General features: G+C 52.2%; 1 protein-coding gene across 1 annotated transcript; it reads right to left on the bottom strand.

Moving 5' to 3' along the window:
• Window positions 1–2,604: 2,604 nt before the first annotated feature.
• HOXA13 (homeobox A13) lies at window positions 2,605–5,029 on the bottom strand. The gene is made up of 2 exons (XM_015853892.3): window positions 4,223–5,029; window positions 2,605–3,724 (listed from the first exon to the last, which is right to left on the bottom strand). The coding sequence occupies exons 1-2, from the start codon at window positions 4,893–4,895 to the stop codon at window positions 3,480–3,482; spliced, it is 918 nt and encodes a 305-aa protein (XP_015709378.1). The 5' UTR covers window positions 4,896–5,029; the 3' UTR covers window positions 2,605–3,479.
• Between the last annotated feature and the right edge of the window lie 7,678 nt (window positions 5,030–12,707).

Here is a 12,707-nt window from a genome sequence, read left to right as displayed (position 1 = left end):
GATTTGAACGGTAAGCGCTGCAGTGTGAAAACGTAATCTCCGAGCGGTAGCTCCGGTTCAAAGTTACTTTTTTTTCCCTCCCCTTTTCCCCCTTTTTTCCCCCTTTTTTTTCCCCCATTTTTCTTTTTTTTTTTTTTTCCCTTGAGCTGTTATTGTACTAAAGTCGGCCATATTCTCGTTGAGCTTTTCTTTCAAGCTCTCCTGAATCCTATCGCTCCCGGGCACGGTGTGAAAAGAAAAGCTCTCGCCTCAGATACACAATCACCGCGGGCTCAAGTCGTGCCTATCGCCCTCAGCTCCGACCTGAACTACATGCAATTTGCGGCGTGCCTCATTCCATAATTACACAGGTTGCGAAATATAACGGAATAAATAGAATTATCCTCTCGAATCGAGAACAAGTGCAATTCACAAGTGCCTTTCTGCGGGCCATTCGGTTCCTTTAGGAGAAAGCCTTGCAATGAGCTTTCCCGCTTGCTGCCTGTTTCAGGTACCTGCCTGTTGGCTGCAGGTACGCTCTGTATGAGCAGCTATCGCCAGACCTCCACATATGGTGCAGCCAAGGAGAGCCCATTCTCAGGGTCCAAACAGACCCAGAACGGTATTTTTGTGGAGCTCCCCGACTGAAAATCAGCCTGAGGCCGGGCAGGCCGCCGCACTTCAGTAGGGCCGTGGATGTTGCTGGCATCCATTCGGCCCTGTCAGCCAAAGGCCCTGCAGCTCTGTGGCCTCCTCTCCCTCTCAGCCTTGCCATGGGGACTGCCTCAAGTCCCCTCCTGGGATAACGCTGTCACCCCAAAACTGAGACCGATGGCGAGACCTGCAGACAATATGGCCAGTTCTCCCCTGCCATCCCCGCTTTGGGGTTGGGGAAAAATCACTAAGAGAGTAGAGCATCCCCCACACGGGTGCCTCGATACTGTGGGGTGCCCAAGGCTTGGCACCACCCGAGCTGCCCCCAAGCACTCCAGGACCTGCCATTCTAACAGGCCTCGAGCACAGCCGCTTCCTGGAGAACAGAGAGCTTTCCTGCAGGTACTTTCCATGTAAGTTATGACACGGATGCATTACACTACAGTCTGAATGCCAGCAAGCCCTCGGCAGAGGTACGGCCCTTTGAATTTCAGAAATGTAAGTCTAGAAGTCTGCGCTGCGAGCGGCATCCGATACCCTCTAAACGTACCGTAAACGTTCCTCGATAACTCTAATTAGAGCTCCAGACCACCGAAGGAGACAGGAGGAGAAAGCGGCTCTGCCTTTGTACCCGACCAACACGCGGTGCACCCCGCGCAAAGCACAGACATCGATTTTCAACGCCGTTCCTGCCTGCCGCTCCCCCACCACCTCCAGAGAAGGGTGAGCCGATCACAACGGCTACACCTTCTTTCTCCCACCCTCTCTCACCGTAGACAAGGAGAGATACGCGAGCGCGGAGACGCAGAGGGTCGCTCGGGGGATGCTGCGCGGGCGCGGCCAGGTGCGGGCGCGGCGCGGCCACGAGGTGGCGCCATCGTCCCGCAAATGGCGACGACGGCAGCGGCGGCTGCGCTGGGAGCTGTCAAAAGTCAAGGTCACAAATCGGCGTTTTTCCACTCAAGGTCAAGGTTTGGGCCTTCCCCGGCCCGGCCTCGCAGCAGTGCCCCCATCTTCCCCTCCGCCTCTTCCCCCGCGGCCCGAAGGCTGCCCACCGGCTTCCATTTCCCTGAGGCCCTTCTTTGCAGTGCTGGTGCCATCCTCCTCTTCCTCCCCAGGCTCCAAACCCTCTGCAAAGCTCTCCTAGACATCACTGAACATCCTTAGGAGTGCTGGCTACCAGGCCACAGAAACACCCTCCATCAATAAAATAAAATAGCCACCGATACATCTCTACGCACACATATATGTATATAAGCTACACAATGGAAGGCAACAATATTACAATGCCATGACAGGTCGTACATTATATATATATATATTTTAACTTTCTTATGGAATGCATGTAGGTATCGAAAAATAAAAGAGCGTTTCTTGCAGGCTTTATTACAGTGACTATTTTATTATAACAGTATTAATACTACTATACCTATCTACACGTCTCGGATTTTCTTTTTTTTTCAGTAGAAATATCAAATAAAATAAAAATAAAAATAAAAAAAAAGGAGGGTGCACAAATACATTTTCACAGTGCGCTGATTTTTGTCTTTTATTTACACGATAGCTTCTTATAGTGAATAAAAACAAGATAACGTGCTGGTTGAAATAACTGATTGGATTAAAAGGTGCTGTAAAAAGAATCCCTAAACGTCCTACTGCGGCCTCATAACAGACAATAAACGAGGAGAAACGACTAATTACTTATAGATCAAAATAGAGATTATATAAATCAAAATACTTCCGGAGGGGGGAAAAATGCATTTCAGTTCGGAGTTCTCGGGTATTTCTTTTTCCCACAGAGGGATTATGATGTTTTGGCTATTCAGGAATGCCAATGGTGCTGGTTTGGTATCCACCCGGAGTCAAACAATTACAGATTTCCGGGGACTTAAAGTATTAATTCTAGAAGACCATTTGAGGTTTCAAACAGGCAGAGTCCTTTACAACGTATCTATTGTATGGTCTTAAGGAGGGGGGGGGGGGGGGGGGGAGGAAGGGATAAAACAACAAAACAGATGACAAGAAATCATCTTATGGAAATAAAAATAATGAAACCAACAGATATCTCCAAGCAAATAATTCCCTTTCTTATCCCCACTACGTGCGATGGTTCTAATTTGCTATCAGGGTAGATCCTCCACAGAGCTTCCTTCATTACTGATGTCTTATCCAGTACCTTCAAGGTTTATTATTACTTTTAATTTCCTTTTTTTTCCCCCTTATTCTTTTTAACACTAAATGCATCGCTTTCAAACATACAGTAATTGTACTTCTTTATTTATTTTTTTTCACTATGGTTTACCTGAGCAGTCATTCAACAAACAGTTTGGATTGCAATGGAAGAAAACAAGCTTATGTGTACGCATCGAGCTCCTGACGTTCACCGGCTCCCATCGTGGCCACGAAGAGCATTCTCAAACAGGAAGGTCACCGAAGTACTTACAAGTCGCTCGGAAAACGGTGTGTCTGAACTGCAAGCGCGTCTCTCGGGCGGGGGATGTGGGCTTTACAGTTTGGCAGTTACACTGTTCTGCTTTGGGATTGCAGGAGAACTGTCAGCCTTTACCATTCGCTACAGCAATCTTTTTTTTCTCGACAAACAAAAAAAGCTATAATTCCAAAGATACAGATCGCTCGTTCTGAGAGAAGAAGTTCATTGTCTTTTCTTTCTTTTCTTTCTTTTTTTTTCTTTTTAATTATTATTAATAATTATTTTAATCTGAACACCAAAAAAAAAAAAAAAAAAAAAAAAAAAGGGGGGGGGGGAAAAAAAAGAGAAAGAAAAAGAAAAACAAAAAAAGTTCGGATATTTCCGAGCTGCCGCTTCTCCGCGGTCGGTTAATCCATTAACTGGTCGTCTTCAATTTGTTGATGACTTTTTTCTCTTTGACCCTTCTGTTCTGGAACCAGATTGTGACCTGTCGCTCTGACAGATTCGTGGTCGCCGATATCCTTCGCCTTTTGTCTTTGGTTATGAATTTATTTGTAGCGTATTCCCTTTCGAGTTCTTTTAACTGCACCTTTGTGTAGGGCACTCGCTTCTTCCTCCCACGTCTGTACGAATTCGCATCCGAGGGATGCGAAACGACGTCTGCAACGCAAAAACCGAGAGACGAGAGTTAGAAAATCGCAACGACCTCTCTGTTCATCCTCCGGCGGCCCAGAGCTCGGCTCCTCCGGCCGCCTCCCTCCCCCCACCCCGGTCCCAACACGGCTCCGCTCCTCTCTCGGGGCTCAGCTCCGGAGCACGGGGGGTCCCGGAGCACGGAGCGAGGGGCAGTCCCGGCCTCAACGCTTATGGAAAATTCTGCTCCGTGTCGCTTCCCCCGCAGGCTCCGGTCCCGGCAGTCCCTCTCAGCTGTTTCCTCTCCCGCAGCCCCGGGCGGGCGAGGCGCGATGCGTCGGGCGCGGGGGAGGGGGCGGCACCGGTGCCATCCCCGCGGCGCCGGGGCGGGCTGGGGACGGGGAGCGCGGGCGGGGCGGGGACGGGGCAGCCCGGGGGGAGCCCGGGGGGGGGGGGGGGACACCCGGACGAGGGAGCGGGGAGGGGGCGAGCGGGTGGGGGCCGAGAGGAGCGCAGGTGGATTACCCGGGAGGGTGGACTTCCAGAGGTGAGGCGGCTGGCTCTGCTCCTTGGGGCAGTACACTTGGCCGTTCCACCCGTTGGTGATGGCCCACGGCTGGTAGCTGTCCATGGGGAGCAGGGAGTCGTGGCGCGGCTCGCCGGGGCCGCCGATGGTGGGCACCACGGGCATGTCCAGGTAGCCGGGCACCGGCTGGTAGGGCCCGGCCGCGTAGCCCTGGTAGAAGGCAAACTCCTTGGCCCGCGACGTGAACTCCTCGCCGGAGACCGACGTGTCCATGTACTTGTCGGCGAAGGTGGAGGCGGGCTGGGCGCAGGACTTGATGGCGTTGTGGTGGGTCATGCGGCACGGGTAGTAGCCGCTGCCGAAGTAGCCGTAGGGAAGCGCGGCGCCGGAGGAGCTCTGCACGGCGGCGGAGCAGGGGCTGCACTGCTTGACAGCGGGCTCGGCCATGCCGGCGGCGGGGGCCTCGCTCGACGTGTAGGCGGCGGCGCTGGGGGCGGCCAGGGGTGCGGGGTGAGCCATCAGGTTGCGGCACGGGTTGGCCGCCGCAGCCGCCGCGAAGTTGCTGCCGGCGTGAAACCCGTCCATGTTCTTATTGATCTCATCCAGGCTGTTGTCGTAGAGGAACATGACGGGCTCGATCCAGCGGGGGTGGAGGAGCACGGAGGCTGTCATAGCCCGCTCCGCATTGAGACTAGTGGCTCTTTTTTAAAAGCCCCAAAGACTGAAAAAAGAGATACTAAATCTCCGGGACTTGACCAAGGCTGACGCGCCAGTGTCGCGCCAGGCGGGTCCTCATTGGGCCGCCCGCCCCCACGTGATATGCAAAGCAGCTGATAAACATCTGAAGGAATAAAGTGGAGATAATTAAATAATGCAATAACCGCGCGGGGCCGGGTCCCGGCCCGGGGGCGCGGACACGGGCGCGGGCACGGCGAAGCCCGGCGGCCGCAGCGCGGGGCACGGGCGCGGCCGGGGGGGGCCGAGGGGGCCCCGTCTCCTCCCTCCCTTTCTCCCTCCTTCCTCCCTCCCTCCTCCCCTCGCCACCGAGGCGTGAGCCGCTCGGCCCTGTTGTCGCCGCGGAGAGCTCCCCGAGGTGCGGAGCTCCCCCCGGAACGCGGCCGCTTCGCCCCCGCGCCGATTCCCCCCCGGTCCTCCCCTCCCCGGGGGCCGCGGAAACCCGAGAGGCCCCCTCCGGCCTTCTTGAGGGGTAGAGCTTCTCCCCTCACCCGCTCCGGTGTCCCGGAGCTCCGCGCTGCGCTGCCGCCTCTCCCCGGGGAGGGCCCGGCCCCCCCCGTCCAGGTGCTGCGGGGACCCCGCCGCGAGGACCGGGCTGAACAGCGCTGCCGGAGCCCCAGATAAGGCTCCAGCAGAGCCTCCCGGGGGCCTTTCGGGTGTTTTCTCTCTTCCTTCCTGCCCGTCGACCGCCCGAGAGCCGCTCCGCTCCTCTCTCCACAAAGCTTCCAAAGCCAGATAAGAGGAACTGACTGGGAAATCCAGATTCGCTTCGTGTATTGATTTGTTTTAGGATGGGGCTCGGGAAGCGGGAGGGTTAACTGGATCTCCGTCGTAATTCTGCTGTATTATTTGTTACTGTGATAATAAAAGCCGGGGCCTACAATTCCGCTTGAATCGTCTTTGGCCGTAAAATCTCACGTCGGATTGCACAGTGTGCACACGCAGCCACGGCGCCTTTTTGTGCTGGGAAAAATGCTTTATTGGCTGTTTTATGTATATATATATTTAAGGTCATACTTCTAATGCGAGTGACCCCTAGAAAAAGAAATTACCTTCTTCTTTCGCGGTAAACCTTGGGTTGTTATTTTTTTAATATACATATATATATATATAGGGAGAAATAATTTCCACTTTTAATGCCCTCTGCACCTCCCAGAGATGCGGATGCTTTTCCCCGACCTCCAGATATCCGCTCACAACCTTGAACCACTGCACTACCCATAAACTTGACCCAAAGAGTCGGTCATCCCATCCCCATCAGCTCCCGGCCCTCCCGTGTGCGGAAGAGAATCTCCGGATCCTCCCATCCTGAAAAACTCTTTTCTTTTTTAAACTTATTTAGGTTTTTTTTTTTGTATCTTTATTTTTTTTTATTTTATTTTTGCTGTTGCATGTCGCTTTGTTTTACCCCTGACAGCTCGGCGTATTTATGATGCTATTGTGCTTCCCATTGACGTTGGAGCATTGTTTTTTTCCCTCATCGTTACCAGCGCGGAGCGGTCCCTGGGACGTCCTCGTCGTGGCCGCGAGGGCTGAGCTTCGCCCATCGCTGCCGGCCCTGGGAAATAGCCCTTCGGAGCCCATCTATCTTTCAAGGTGATTTTTACGTGCGATGGGCCGGGATACCTGAAGTCGCTGTCATTCTCCCTGCTAATTTGGCAACGCTTTAGCCCCTTTTCTTCCTTCATTGTAGCCAATAAACGGATCCCATTTTGACTTAGCGTACTCCTTTCCGCATTCTTCCTCGTGGCCAAAAGCAAATATTTATTCCCCGCATATTTTTCCTTTTCTTCCAGGCTCCAGCTCTGAAACCTGTGGATTTCCTCCGAGCAAACGGAGCTCGGCTGGCACGAAACGGGCCGGTTTGTTTTCCTCCGCTTCCCGAGCCGCTTCCCCGCATCGCCCTGCGGCGGGACGGGGACGGGGTGGAGGTGGGGGGGGGGGGCAGGGGAAGGCGAAGGGGCGGCAGCTCCGTGGGGCAGCGCTGCTTTCCATACGGGTTAGACACGGCGAGAGGCCAAGGTCAAGTTGAAAGCTGCAGCCTAGCCAATGTGAGAAGTGTCATTCACAGCCCGAAGATGTGTCTGATTTGTTCAAAGCGGGGAGCCATGAGAAAAACGATCTCCCCAGCTCGCCTCCCCCAGCCCGCCCCCATTCGCCCTTCTCTCTTCTCTCTCAGCTCCGCTGCTCGCTTATCTGCCCCGGCTCTTCCAGCCTCTTCCATCGGGAAGGAGAAGCCATGTGAAACTGCAGCTCTGAGCCCCGGTGCGAACTGTACAAGTGGTGGAGAGGGGGAGCGGGGGGAGGAGGTTGGGGGGGGGAGGGGGCATCCGGTCTGCTGAGTTTTGGTGGTTGTTTTTTTGTTTTGTTTACCCACTTGGACCCGTTCCAGCTCTGTGTGCAAAAGGGAGAAGGGAGATCAGATTAAAGAGATCTCTTTCCCCTCTTCCGTGTATATCTTCCCAACTCCAGGGCTCTATTTATCGCTAGGAAAGAGGGCCGTGCTTTTCAGCGCTGATAAGAGCGGAGATGCAGCCGTACCCTTCCCCTGTTGTTGTGACGCGGGTGGGAGCCCTGCAATGGTACCGTTCCCTCAAAATATCCAAAATTACGGGTACGTGTTCGGCACCAAAAAGAATCTATTGTCGGACACGGGACCTGATGCGTTTGTTTTGCTTCCGAATTTTGTCAGGACTCACTTTTAATAAATTACTGACACCGAGAGGGGAGCTATTTCATCCCCCAACCCCCCTCCCCAATAACTAGTTGAATTCCCCAGCTATGGGGTTGTAATTCCTTCCTGCCTTAATGGGGATCTGCCATTAAATATCAGAAAAGAACCGTGAGGGCTGAAGGCATCGGGCAGAACAGATGTTCTCCGAAAATCGTGGACCCTGTAATGAACACCAGGGATAAAATAGGCTTGAGCCTATCCCCTCGCCATGACAGCGGTGTATTTATGATACTATTGTGCTTCATTCCTTACCAATTCTAGGGGAGCTCCTATTTTATTTTATTTTATTTTTATAAAATGAGTTTTGGGACGTGCTAATTAAATTAATCAAGAGTAAGCAAGAGTTTACTTGAAGCCACCAATGGGTTTTGGCCATTCTCTACAAACGCTTAACTGTGGGAATTGGATTCGAGAGCAGAATGAAATGGCATCCGAAAGACCACGTAAATCTTAAATGCTATATTTTTTTCAGTATATATATTTTTTTCTTCTCGTAGGAAGTAAGGCTAAGATACACCAACCACGCTCCTATGACAGAGAGCCAGCATTTTCCAGGAGCTCTGAAACCTCCAAACCGCTTTTCATTTACATAGCGCGCAAAACATCTTGGAGAGAAACACATCCGTGAAGTCGTTTCCTCTAAGACGAGCATTAATAGTTTGGGGGGCGAGGGGATGGACAGCCTTGATCACTAGGGGGGGGGGGGGTTAAAAGGCGCCGGATCCTCTCGGAACCGGACCGTTTTCATGCGATTTTCACACTCGTCTCAGTGCGCAGCCATCCCTGCGGCAGATATCGCAGCTGGTTGCGGTGGCAGATGAGTCCCCTGGCTGCGCTGGGGTCACACTCCCGTCACCCAATCCGCAGGTGTAAGCCGAGGGCAGAATTTGCCCCCTATAAGCTCTCTGAACGCAGCCACTGTGCGCCCTTGACGCCGTGAAGGCGAAGATACAGCCTTGTCCCGCCGAGGGCTGCAGGATTTTGGCCTCAAACGGGAAATTAGAAATGATTTGTAAATCTCTCCCTGCGGTACGTACAGAGCCACTCGTTTTTCTGAAGAGGCCTTGCGACGTCCCTGCGCTTCGAGTAGCAAAAAGTGCTTTCAGCTGAATGTCAGACTTGGACAAAAAAAAAACCAACCCCAAAACCAAGAAAAAACAAAACAAAACAAAACAAAAACAACCCAAAACAACAACAACAAAAAGCAAACCGAAAAACAACCCCGTGTTTGTCAGCACGTATTACCTGGGAGGCTTTTTAAGCTCCGTCCCTTTGTGTGACAGCACTCGGAGTGCCCCACCGAGGGGAGCCGGACTTCTTGGGGGCTAATCAAAGGCGGACGGAGACGGAAGAAAAGCTGTAGTCAGAGGAAACTCACTCTTACTTTCCGTTCCATTGTTTCGAGCTAATTAATGAGCATTGGGGAAAAAAATAATAATCGGGGCTGATGGCTGAAAATATGTGTTTAACCCAGAGCTAAATGTCTGCAAACCTGCTGAAAGAGCTGAGCTGATAATTGAGGAGACAGAGCGTGATCTTCGTTACTAATACGAATCTCCGTGTCCCGGAGCCCAGGAGCCCTGGGAGACACGGGAATCAAATGATGGCAGGAGAGATCCTTAATCGAATCTGATTTTCATGAGCGAGTGAAGTTTACCTGCCAGAAGGGCAACTGGGAGGAGAGCTGTCACCGCTGTTTTCTTCTACAATTTCTAGAGCATCACGGATGGAGATAAACATTCCTGAACCCGTCTTAAAAGACACTCTGTATTTCAGGATATTCATGTGTTTCTAATGGAAGTGAGCAGCTTTACGAGCGGGGTTCGCAGGACATCTTAACTCTCTCCCTCCCACCGCGTGTTGGGGGGGTGGGTGGAGATGGGGGGGGGGGAGAGAGCTGCAAATTAGGGAGAATTCGTAAATGAAAAGGCAGACTGGGAAGGGGTGTGTGTGTGGGGGGGTAAGGAATAGCGGGAAGATTTGAGAAGGACTTAATCCCGCATTTTTCTTAAGTAAAAAAAGGCGTCCCACCGCTCTTTGGGCTCACGTTCGGTGCGGACCCACCTATGTTGTCAACCCAAACTCTCAGGCTGCCACCTCCTATAAATCAGGTGTGCTTGAAAAGAGCCGAATGCCGATCACGGGGAATGCGGGACACGGGAGTGATCTCCGCAGAGCACAGAATCTCAGATCACCTCTCTTTGTATTGTTTGACTTTTTCCCTAGGAAACACGCAGGAGGTGTTCCACGCAATTAAAACGAAAATGCAACAAGCCTGATTTCTTTCTCAAGCACAAGGTCTATATGCTGGGTTGGGTTAGGTTTGCTTTACTATTATTATTATTATTATTCTGTGATCTTTTCACCAATGTGTTTCCAGCGGGTGCGATCGCTTTCTGTTCATATTCGGCGGCTGGAAGCACAGAAATCCGTCTCTCCACGTTGGCAGTGAGCAGAAAGGATTTCCCTGTGGCTGCCGTGTGCAGGCACGGCCCTGCAGCCCTCCCTGCCTCTGTGTCGGCCGCGGGCTGGCCGAACGCAGTGATAAATCTCACCTACCACCTCCATCCACGTTGTCTCGCCATGCAAACCGAGACGGATTCCACCGCAACCGGCTCTTCCCGTCCGCACAAAGGGAGCCGGGAACATTTTCATTTTAGCCTTTGCGAATGGCGATAAGCGAGGAGGCGGACACCCACCGCAGCAGTTTATCAGGTCGGTTACATCTGCCTTTGGAAATGCTTCAGTACGAACGGGAAGGAACAGTGGATAAATACACTCAAATTAAGGTGCCTCGGTAATTGTTGGACTAACCTCCGATTTTCAGGATTTAGAGTTCGGAGACTGTCTTCATTTTTGCCTTATCACGTCTATTGAAAAAGAAAATAAGCCCTGTGTACAGCGAGCTGCAATGGTGTAGCCTCTATTTCTGCTGGAAGCGTGTAATAATTGCAACCACACGATCACATGGTGTATTGTTGCAGCCTGATTGCAATTAAACATATCCTTCCACCTTTTTCATTACCAGATTTTAAAAGACAAGGAAAAAATTATTCCTGAGCTTCAGGCCCACTATGTGCCGTCCTCTTTCCCTTCCAGCGGCTGTCGGGGACGAGCTGAAGTCGCCCCTTCCTTAACAGTGTAGGAGAGAGCGTTTCCCCAAAGTGCCCCCCCGCATTCCCGCAGTACTGTGACATTCCCACAGCAGCACTCAGTGGCTGCAGACGTTGCGGGGTCTTTATTTCTTGATACGGACTCCAGAGCTGTACTTTCACCTAAGGAAAAGCAGCGAGGCTCGCAGTGCTGAGGGCGGCTGTGTGTAATCTATACAGAAAGAAAGGGGAGTGAAAAAAAAAAAAAGAAGAAATCATACAGGAAATATTGGACATGTTTGCCTTTACTGGAAGACAGCTGTTTGAGTACATTCTCCAAGAGGTTGTGTTTTTTTTTTTGTTGCCTTTTCAGAAGTGGTTTTAGTGATTAAAATGTTGACTTGATGGAGGCAGTTTATCTCTAATGTCTGGGTCTGTCTAACAGCTCTTTTTCCTCACTTTTGCAGTCCCTTGCTCCGATGAAGCTTCACATACGCGGGGCTCTCATCGCGGCTGTCTTAAGAAATATCCCATGAGATACGGGGGCTCAGAGCACTGAGGGCAGTGACTGCTTGCTTGGGCCACGAGTGGAGATCTCCACGGAGAGGAAAACAAACCCCACAAATAAACCTCTGCGTCCAGCAAAACCTCGCAAGTTTACTGCAGGTTGGGGGGCCGAGGGAAGGAGGATGGATGGAAGGGGCTGCCCTTCCCCTCAGTAGCTGGCAGTACTCATCCCCTGTCTCAGTGACGCCTCCAAGGGGTCGGGTGGCTGCGGAGAAGGCAGCTCGGGGACCACGGCTCTCCCTGCCCGGCCTCGTGCCCGTCTCCATCCCCAACTCTTTCCTGACTGGGAGACGGTGGACTCTGTTGCCAGGCATAGCCGGAGCTCCGCACCCCGTCGGGCCCCGTCGAGCCGCCCTGTGGTCTCGAGGGGCGACGGTCAAGGCCCTGTATGGCCACCTGGAGCTGGGAGGCGGCCCCGACCCTATTACACCTGTGCCCAGCCGCCGTGCCGTGTCCACGGACCAGTGCCTCCCTTCGCACACCGAGCACCAGCCAGCCCCACACCGAAGAGTTTCTCCCCAGTGTCAGCGTGTGTTTGTGCCTCTCACCTTTAGAGATGTTACTTTCCCCCAGAGCAAGGGAGAGGGGGCACCCCTTGGTCCCAGGATGGGGTTCCCATCACCCCCTATGTGTCCCACTGCTTCACGCGTGGGTGGCACAGCCGTCGGGGCGCACCCCGCAGGACTCCACGCACCGTCTGGGACCTGGTGCGGGGCAGAGACAGCCAGCTGGCCTCGGCTGAGAGCTCTGCAGCGTCTACGTGCCCTCGGCTCAAGCCCTGGGTGCTCCCGGCTTCAGCCACCTCCGAGCAGAAAGTTACCCGATACCGCGATACGATCCCGTGTTCTCCAATTAGCTTTACATTTCACCATGCACACGCATTTCTGTTAAAAATTTTATTCGGTAAAACACTAGTAAAACTGGAGTCTAGAAAATGCTTTCTAGAGCCTAGAGTACATTTCTCAGGTATATATATTACGTGCTGCCTTTAATAACAACAGGCATTTGCTACTTTTCATATTAGATGGAACTAATGTTTTTCCACCCATACCGTGAACACGTTCTCCAAACAGGAATTATACAGTATTTTCCTTTAAACAAAGCGTGCCAAATGCATGCTAGCCGATAACTTGCATCTCTGGGTAAATATATTACTCCCTTTATTTTTGCTGAATCATGAATTTTTTTCCCAAAGCTTATTGTATTTTATGTCTTCTTTAGATAAGCACTTACATATGTGGCCCTGTTGCGGGCTAAATCCCATTCTTAAATACCCGACAGCTGACTGCTCTTCCAATACATTCTTTACTCTGGAAGCGACCCAGATCTCTGCGTTTGAGCCCTGCTGTTATCCAG

The sequence above is a fragment of the Coturnix japonica genome, chromosome 2, assembly GCF_054131305.1.
Source record: "Coturnix japonica strain WE chromosome 2, WE-NBRP24, whole genome shotgun sequence".
Classification (NCBI taxonomy): Eukaryota; Metazoa; Chordata; class Aves; order Galliformes; family Phasianidae; genus Coturnix; species Coturnix japonica.
This window is presented reverse-complemented; position numbering and strand designations above follow the sequence as displayed.

Coding starts and splice junctions, on each gene's coding strand:
- HOXA13 (XM_015853892.3), bottom strand. CDS start 4,895: ATGACAGCCTCCGTGCTCCTCCACCCCCGCTGGATCGAGCCCGTCATG. Junction 3,725..4,222: donor CTGGAAGTCCACCCTCCCGG/GTAATCCACCTG, acceptor TTTGCGTTGCAG/ACGTCGTTTCGCATCCCTCG.